Source organism: Macadamia integrifolia, unplaced genomic scaffold, assembly GCF_013358625.1.
Source record: "Macadamia integrifolia cultivar HAES 741 unplaced genomic scaffold, SCU_Mint_v3 scaffold537, whole genome shotgun sequence".
In the NCBI taxonomy this organism is placed as follows: Eukaryota; Viridiplantae; Streptophyta; class Magnoliopsida; order Proteales; family Proteaceae; genus Macadamia; species Macadamia integrifolia.
In genome coordinates, this window is record NW_024870478.1 from 92,185 (window position 1) to 101,939 (window position 9,755).

Below are 9,755 nucleotides of genomic sequence, written 5' to 3' on the forward strand. Positions count from 1 at the left end.
TTGGATACTGAACCTTCGGCCCCAAATCCTCCATTACGAAAGAAAATTGGGGTCGATTTCCTCTATGTGTTGTCGACACAACATGAGAATAAGAATGAGAATGAGAATGAGAACGAGAACGAGAACAAGAACGAGAATGTATCTAAGGAGAATTCCCAAACAGCATCCCCAGAAAATTCTCAAGCAGCATCCCAAAGCATTCAATGTTTTGGATTCCTCCGACCGTTTGGGAGATATTTGCAATGTTTTGGATTCTTTGGATGGCTTGGGAGATATTTAGAAGATCGATAAGGTGATCAACATCCATATCTTAAAACACTCTAAATCAATGGATTTTAGAATTTGGATTGAATCAGTTTCCAATCATACTCAGCTGATTCCCTTCCAAAACCTAGGGTAGGGACAGATTTCTTCTGATCTGGCTGAATTGGAATCGGATGGGGTGGATTTGAGTACTGTTTCAATGATCATAGACCCCCCCCCGTCCCCCTTCTTTAATCACACACACACCCTCTCTCTCTCTCTTTTAATTTATTGTTTCTCTCTCTTTATTGAATTTGTGAGCCCGTACTGCGCATGTATATCATCCCTCTTCCATTTATTTTTTTAAAGAAAATGTATTTCAAGATTTGTGTATCTTTCCAAAAACTAAACTATTTCTCCTCCGCCTCCCCATAGTCACTTATTCCTACATTCTGACACCCTGTAAAAAGCCAATGAGAAGAGAAGGAATTCTATCTCACCCTTCTTCCTCCACAAAAAATTCATCAACACCCCCCACACCCCCACCAAAAAAAAAAAAAACACTTGAAAATTGATGTTAATGGACTAGCTTAGATAGGGGTATCAATTCCTAAACCGAATCGGTAAAACCAGTTGGACCAAACCGATAACAACACGGACCAAACCGAACCGAAGCTTTATTGGTTCGGTTCGGTTTGGAGTATTGTAATCCCAAAACCAAACCGAACCGCACCGAAAACCGGATGAACTCGAAACCAAATCGAAACCGGCTCAAAACCCAGACCGAAACTGAAACCAAACTAGTAAGAAACCGAAACACTCCAAAATTCAATAAAAAAATCAAAATTTGCATAGTTTTGTATACATTTGTATGGAAAGTCGAATCCAAACTGGACCAAACATCAAAACCAACCCAGTTACAAATCGATTTAAGAAACCGAAGAAAAACCAAAACCAAACCGCACCGAAATCGAAACCGAAATTTCCTTATTGGTCCGGTTTCAGTTTCAGCTTTCCCACACCGAAACCAACTCAACCCGGACCGAAACCGAGCCAAACCGACCGATTGACACCCCTTAGCTTAGAATTTGATGGAAAGTTGTTAATTGGTAGATGTAAGAAAGATGGCGTCATACCCAAGAAAGCATAAGTATAAAGTAGAGTGATTTACATCCCCCCTCCCCTGTAGTTTGCGTTTATTTCACCCCCTCCCCTATGTTTTAAAAATTCCCACATACCTCCCCTGTCAGATAACTCGGTTAGTAAACTATTAGTTGTAGATGTTAAAGTACGATTCTACCCTTCTGCCTTTATCAAAATTTTTAGGATGATTTGCATCCCCTCCCCTATAATTTGCGTTTATTCCACCCCCTCCCCTATGTTTTAAAAAATCCCACATACCTCCCCTGTCAGATAACTCGGTTAGTAAACTGTTAGTTGTGAATGTTAAAGTACGATTCTATCATTCTGCCTTTACTAAATTTTTTATTACTAGGGTACCCTTATCCCTATCTTCTAACCTAATCCATATAATCGAACCCTCACTTTCACGTTTTCACTCACCCCATCACCACGGTAGGGATTCTTGGACCTTCACGGCGACGAAGATATTGATGGCGACGGAGATATCAACGACGAGGTGTGACAGATCGACGGCGACAAAGGGATCGATAGTGACGAAGGGACCAGCTGATCTCCACCGCCTTGTGATGTATGTGTCTAAAATCAAATGGCTTACTCTTCCCTTTCTTCACCTCAACCAAAACAAACAAATCACAGAGAGAAAAAGAGAGTAATGAGACTTACTTTCGTTGTCCCTCACAAAGTAAGGAAGAACGTGGAGAAAGGGACAAAGATTAATATTAAAAAGAGACAAAAAGTCTTGATGACTTTATAAATTAATCCGAAATTTCCAATTTGATTCCCGTGGATAACATAATATATATTTTCTATCCTAAAAAGACAAAGACTTATATAATGAAAATATATATTTTTTAAAAGTCTTTTTAAATATATATTTGGATTTTGGGGTGCAAGACTGGAAGCAGCGGTAGGCGGTAAATCTAATGTACGAGCGCCAGAACTTTCTAATTCTATGAAAGAAAAAGGGTTCACGGCCAAACACAGGCTATAAAACTATGGTGAGCGGTCTCTTCTCTCACTGTGTCTTCCCTTTTGCTTATTGCATTGTAGTCTCTAATCTTTGCTTCCCACTCTCGATCTCATCGTTCATCCGACCTTGTGCTTTTGTCCATGGCTGCCAATAAGACGAACACCTACAGAGGTGCCTCTTCTTCCTTCTCCTGTCGTTGGAATTATGATGTGTTTTTGAGTTTTTGTGGTCAAGACATTCGTACGAACTTCACAATTCTGTAAATTAGTTGGAAGGCATAGTTGGTTTTGTTCGGGAAGTCGAATCATCCTAACAATTAGAGACAAACATTTGCTAAATAAGCTAGAGGTGGATGAAAAATATTTGGTCGATTCAATGAATCAATATGAATCCCTTGAACTTTTCAGTCGACACATCTTTCAACAAAATCATCCATTAGAAGGCTATGAGCAGCTCTCAAATGTAGTAATACTTTATGCAGGTGGCCTTCCATTAGCTCTTAAGGTTTTTGGGTTCTCATCTATGGAAAAAAAGTCAAGTTGAGTGGAAAAATGAATTGAAGAAATTAAGAAAGATACCTAATGATCAGATTTTAGAAAAACTTGAAATAAGTTACAACGGGTTAGATGATTTCGACAAGACCATATTCCTTGATCTATCATGCTTTTTCATTGGAAAGAACATAAGCGTTGTCATTATCAGAGAGATCTCTAATAACAATTGATGAAGATAACTTGTTACGTATGCATGATTTGATTCGAGATATGGGAAGGGAAGGAGATTGTTCGTAAACAATCTCCTAGGAAGCCTGGAGGTCGTAGTAGATTGTGGGACAACGATGATGTCATTGATGTATTAACAAACCTCACTGTAAGTATTAGTGATACAAATTAATTAAGCTATTATAGCAAATAGATATGGAAATTGTCTATATTTTCATTTAGGACCCACACACACACATATTGTCATCACCCTTAACATTCTACTTTCTAACATTTTCTTCATCTTATTAATTTCTCTCTTTTATCAGGGAACTGAAGCAGTTGAAGGCCTTCAATTAAAATTGAACTTGTATGAACATACTAAATTTTGCATTTTATATTTACTTCTAATTAAAATAACAAAACAAATAACAAATGAAATTTTTTCAAAATTATTATTTTTTTATTAAACCTTTCTTTTTCATGCTGACATCATCATCGTTGTTTTTAATTCTTCAACTTTAAAATAGTTTTCATTCGCCCACTTATTTTGATTAGTTTATTCCCAAAAACCCAAAACACGTTTTCTCTTACCCGTTATCCATCGACTCTAGGGACGGTCCGGTGTTATTACCCTTACCGACATCTCCTCTGTCTTTCCAGATTTCCAAACGGCTGCAGAGATGACCTACTTTGGAGGCTCTTCTTCCACTCATCGTCCCTGGAATTATGATGTGTTCTTGAGTTTTTGTGGTCAGGACACTCGCACCAACTTCACTGATTTCCTCTTTCACTGGTTGGTTAGAGATGGGATTCACACCTTTAAAGATAGCGAAGAGCTAAACAGAGGAGAGGATATTTCTTCTGAACTGATGGAAGCCATCGAAAGTTCTAGGATTGCCATTATCGTTTTCTCTAAGAATTATGCTTCTTCCACCTGGTGCCTTGATGAGCTAGTGAAGATCCTCGATTGCAAAAAGAGAAACCAAATAGAAAAGGTTATACCTATTTTCTATAAGGTGGATCCATCCCATGTCAGGAAACAGAGTAACAGTAGTTATGCCGAGGCATTTAAGACACACGAAAAGCGTTTCAAGAAGGAGATGGGGAAGGTGAAGACTTGGAGGGCTGCTCTCACTGAAGCTGCCAATATATCAGGCTGGGATCAATTAAATGATGCAAATGGGTAAGTCTTAAATCAAATCCTTTTAGCATTTTATTTAGCTTGAAACTAGAAAATCCTTTTAGTGTTTTATTCTAGGCAGCTCATTTGGACAACTAAACGATGTGTCCAAATGAATTGCCTTATTGGAGGTATGATGGAAGGAGTTTTGGATCTTGGCATGATGAACCCTACTTCCAAACCAATTTTTAATGAATTTTCAAAATTGTTGCACATGAGTGAACTCTTATAATTATACTGTATAACAAATTGAAATGCACAAAAAAAAAAAAAAAAATGTATACAAACTGAAATAATTTGGTGTTTGCAGATTTGTGCCAATTAAATAAATGGGAAAAAAAAATGCTATCTGGTCGTGTTCACTATGCGCAGAGACAGTCCGTTATGAAATGACTGCCCTCCCCCCCTAAACAAAATGAAAATACCTTCTACGATGATGCCCCTATGCGTCCCTCAATTGACACTTGCATTAGTGTGAGGGCAACATGACCAGATAGTATTCTCCTTCTTCAAATAAATTTAGAAAATATTAGATGGTTATAAATTGAAAAAGTTATAACAATTATCAATGAAAATAGATTAGAAAAACCAATGAAGAGGAAAGACCCATTAAGCTGAAACACACAATGAAGATACAACAAGAGATAAGGATTGGCACCAAAAATCTTTTGGTGTTTAAAAAAGATTAATCTTAAAAAAGAGTCGACTGAGCATTGGACAAGAAGCCTTGTGGCCATAATTTGGATCGCTTCGGATCTACCAAATCAACCCTCCATGTAGATGAAAATTCCCATCTATTGTAAGTAGCATGGTCTATGTTAAACCAAAATCATTTTACCATTATTAGTAATACCTTAACTAAGCATACTAATATTTAGTTCATGCTTCCTTACAGTTGCAGCCCTTACAGACTTAGCAGTAACTAAAGTTTTATTTTGTGTTTTTTATTTCTTTGTTTGTATCACAATGGTCAGCCATGAGGCGGAGCTTATAAAGAAAATTGTGGACGAAGTGTTGAAAACAGTGAACCAAACATGCTTGCATGTTGCAGAACATCCAATTGGGTTGAATTCCCACATTGAGCACATAGGTAGCTTACTAAATGATGGAGAATTGGATGTTGTTCGCATCATAGGGATATATGGACCTGGCGGAATAGGTAAGACAACTATAGCGAAGGCTGTTTTTAATAACATGTTTAGAAATTTTGAAGGTAGCAGCTTTCTTGCTAATGTTAGAGAGGTTTCAAGTCAACATAACGGTTTAGCTCTCTTGCAAAAACAGCTTCTCTCTGATGTCTTGAAGGGCAAAGACATAGACACATACAATGAGGACCGAGGAATCATTATAATCAAAGAACGTCTACGCTACAAAAGAGTTCTTATTGTTCTTGATGATGTGGAGGAAATGGAACAATTTTGTAAATTGGTTGGGGGGCATGGTTGGTTTTGTTCGGGAAGTCGAATCATTCTGACAACTAGAGACGAACATTTGCTGAATAAGCTCGAGGTGGATGAAAAATATATGGTTAAGACAATGGGCCAGTATGAATCTCGTCAACTTTTCAGTCATCATGCCTTTCAACAAAATCATCCATTAGAAGGCTATGAGCAACTCTCAAATGAAATAGTACATTATTCAGGGGGCCTTCCATTAGCTCTTAAGGTTTTGGGTTCCCATCTCTCCAAAAAGATTCAAGCTGAGTGGGAAAATGAATTGAAGAAATTAAGAAAGATACCCAATGATAAGATCTTAGAAAAACTTGAAATAAGTTATAATGCATTAGATGATTTCGACCGGACCATATTCCTTCATATATCATGCTTTTTCATTGGACATTTCAAAAATTTTGTAATTCCGATTCTAGATGCTTGTGGTGTGAATGGAGAAGCTGTAATTAAACTTCTCATAGAGAAGTCTTTGGTAACAGTTGATGAATATAATAGGCTATGTATGCATGACCTGATTCGGGACATGGGAAGAGAAATTGTTCGTAAAGAGTCTCCTGGGAAGCCTGGAGGACGCAGTAGATTGTGGAACAATGATGATGTCATTGATGTATTAACAAACCTCACTGTAAGTATTAGTAATACAAATTACGCTATTATGACAATATATATATATATATATATATATAAGGGAAAAAGAACATTACTTGGTTGTGTGGTTCCTATGCCCAGACACAAAACCCCATGAATTTAGTGCCTTGCCCCCATGAAATCATGAATCCCATCCATGTTGATACTTCGGCATGCACACTCATTGGCCCCTGCGTTGGTGCAAGGGCCACATGACCAGGTAGTGATTTCTTACCCTATATATATATATGTGATTATTAGCGTATAGATATCACACACACACGTCCATTGTCCTCACTCTTAACATTGTTTTTGCCTCTTATTGATTTATTAGGGAACTAATGCAATTGAGGGCCTTCAAATAAAATTGCATAACCATATAGGGAAAGTCCGATGGACCACTGCAGTATTTTCTAAAATGCTTAATCTAAGATTACTTGAAGTTGATTGTGAAGAGACCACCACCAAAATGGATCTGAAACCTTCTCATCAGAAGTGCTTCAAATACTTAGTTTGGGTTCGTTGGAGAGGATTCCCTTTTGAATATATGCTTGATAATTTTGATCTGAGGAACCTTGCTATTCTTTACATGCCATGGAGCAAACTCAAAGAAGTTTGGAAGGGAACTAAGGTACGTCACAGTTTTGTTGAGTTTTCATTTTTTTTTTTTCATATATATTTTGTGAAGACTAATTTTGTCTCTTTCCCCTAGTATCTCACAAAGTTGAAGGAACTCAATCTCAGTTATTCAGAGCACCTAACTTGTACACCGGACTTCACTGGGCTCCCGAATCTTGAGAAACTTATTCTCATTGGTTGTAAAAGTTTGGTTGAAGTGCATAAAAGTATTGGTCGACTTAAGAAACTTGTGTGGCTGGATCTAAGTGGTTGCCACAGTCTCAAGAATCTTCCGAGGAGTATAAGTAAATTGCTATCTCTTAAAATACTTGATATTTCTTACTGCCAAGAAATTGGAAAATTGCCGGTGGGAATGGGGAAATTGATTCCTTCTAATGGTTTATGCTTCTTAAAGGAAGTGATTTTGGAAGGATGCAATCTAACAGATGATGATATTCCTGATGAGTTTTGGTTGTTGTGCTCTTTGAAGTCATTGAATCTAGGGAGGAACTATTTTGAGAGCCTTCCATCTAGCATTGGCCAACTTTCACAACTTCAAAATTTGAAAGTGAGCGATTGCAAGAGACTCAAATCACTCCCCATGCTTCCATCAAGTTTGCATTCTCTTGATGCATCATTTTGCTTCAAGTTGGAAAGGTTACCAAATTTGTCAAACTTGAAGCAACTAACGATGCTCCATCTTTCATGTTGTGAAAAGCTGACTGAAATTGAGGGCTTAGAGGGTTTGATATCTGCAAAAAGTATACAATTAGATATGTGTCACAATTTGAAAAGTTTTGTCAAGAAGACAATCTTTCAGGTACTCTCTCTTTCAAAAAAATTGAAACCGAGCTTGGATCACAACATTTTTCGTATATTTGCACGTGCATTTTTACTAATATATTAATTAGTTCTATGGACATACAGGAGATATCTAAAGACATTGGCAGCAATCGTAACATTTGTGACATCTATTTTGATGGAAAAGAGATTCCAGAGTGGTTTGGGCTACAAAGTGAATCCTCAGATTCATTATTTTATCAGGTTCCTCAACTTCCTAACATGGAGATTCAAGGGTTGATTATATGCTTTATTTGTACGGTACTTCCAAATCATATTTGCTACACTCATGGCTCATCATGGTTTAGAAAGGTTGTAGTTCATAATAAATCAAAGAATTTCACATGGAGCCGCACCATTAGTATTCCATTTTCCAATGAAAGAATTACTTGGGTCATCAAGATACCCAGTTGTGGTGGATTTGACCTGAAAGCAATTGTTGAATATGGGGATACCATAGAAGTTTCTTTTGTTCTTATGGGTATCGACCCTTCAACATCTCAGTTTGTGAAGAAAATTGGGGTCCATTTCTTCTATGAATCATCGTCCCAGCATGAGAAAGTCCATTTCTTCAATGATGTGTCATCGACATCGACATTGGCATTGATATCGACACAGTATGAGAATGCCTCCAAAACCTCTGCAGCCACCACACCCATGCAGTAAGTATTTGGCGATTGAGAGTCCTTTCGGTGTGTGCTTGAATGCTTCTAGTTGCCAGTGTTCACTGTATTGTTGTAGCATCTGCAGAAAATATGGCTGAGGAAAATTCCCAAAGCATTCAATATTTTGAACTCCTCCAATTGTTTGTGTGATATTTGCGAGATCGATCAGGTGAATTTATCTATCTTAAAACTCTCTAAATCCATGGGTTGAAAATTTTGGATCTCAGCTGATTCCCTTCGGCTATGTTTGGTTGTAAAAGGAATAAAAGGGATGAGAAGTGAAATTTTCATACTTCAAAAAGAAATATATGTAATCATTACCCATGTGACTTTAACATTAACTTCAAATCATTCTATATTTAGTTATAAAATTTCATTTTACTTTGCATCCAAAACCCTTCGCTATAATATGTAAAATTAAAATTACATGTTAAATACATTATTACTAAATATGGTTCAAAAAATTAAGTAATTTATACAATTATATGGGATAATGACTATAAACATTTCCTTTTAAAGTATAAAAATTTCACTTCCCTTCCTTTTTAAATTTCCATTGCAACCAAACGGAGCCTTCCAAACCCTAGGGAATCAAGACAAATTTCTTTTGATTCTGACTGATCCAAGCTGAATTGGAATCAGCTGGGTTGGATTGGAGTCCTGATTCTCCTCTCCATGATCATTCCCCCTCCCTTTTTAGGATTTCATGGTTTTGCATGTTTTCTGTTTCACGAAAAGAGAGGACATGCTCTCAAGAGTCAGGAGTGCACAGTTTCTCACCATGACTATACAGACTCTCTCCTACTTGATATTTCTTTCTCATCATTAGACATGTAAGTCCCACTGTATCTGTATTTCCGCTTTTCTTCCATGGGCTTGGCCCTTAATGCCAATGTATTATTGTATCCTACGGCCGTGCCTTTCCCTCTCCCATGTACACTTCTTCACAAGAGCTAAACTCCCCACACCCACAACATTTATCTGATGGGAAGTTGTTGCCAGGTATATATAGGAAAGATGGTGTCATAACTGAGGAAGTAGAAGCATAAGGTATTGTAGGAGGTGTAGAAGCGGCACAAGCTTTGGGTCTACACTGAGCAATATATATTTCTATTTGACTGCAAAGGCCTAATATATCAACTCAATCAACTGAACTTAAATACATGAAGCCATGGAGGAAGGCTTTCATTTTCTTTGCTAAGGCTCTCTTTGGTATGATTCCTATTTATATTTATTAATTATTTTTTTAAAAATTATTTGTGACAATAAATTATGGACCACAAATAATATTCATTTGGTTACTATTTATAAAAT

At 37.1% G+C, this 9,755-nt stretch overlaps 1 protein-coding gene across 2 annotated transcripts; it reads left to right on the forward strand.

The window, feature by feature from the left end:
* Positions 1–3,652: 3,652 nt before the first annotated feature.
* Positions 3,653–8,623, forward strand: LOC122069130 (TMV resistance protein N-like). Of its 2 annotated transcripts, none has more exons than XM_042633061.1 (5): positions 3,653–4,243; positions 5,215–6,316; positions 6,653–6,949; positions 7,031–7,756; positions 7,864–8,623. In XM_042633061.1, exons 1-5 carry the CDS (start codon positions 3,741–3,743, stop codon positions 8,440–8,442), a joined length of 3,207 nt encoding a protein of 1,068 aa, XP_042488995.1. In that variant the 5' UTR covers positions 3,653–3,740; the 3' UTR covers positions 8,443–8,623. The 2 variants fall into 2 exon arrangements, with proteins under 2 accessions (XP_042488995.1, XP_042488996.1); XM_042633062.1 differs by having other exon boundaries at positions 7,848–8,087.
* The last annotated feature ends 1,132 nt before the right edge of the window (positions 8,624–9,755 follow it).

Coding starts and splice junctions, on each gene's coding strand:
- LOC122069130 (XM_042633061.1), top strand. CDS start 3,741: ATGACCTACTTTGGAGGCTCTTCTTCCACTCATCGTCCCTGGAATTAT. Junction 6,950..7,030: donor AAGTTTGGAAGGGAACTAAG/GTACGTCACAGT, acceptor TCTTTCCCCTAG/TATCTCACAAAGTTGAAGGA. Junction 7,757..7,863: donor TCAAGAAGACAATCTTTCAG/GTACTCTCTCTT, acceptor ATGGACATACAG/GAGATATCTAAAGACATTGG.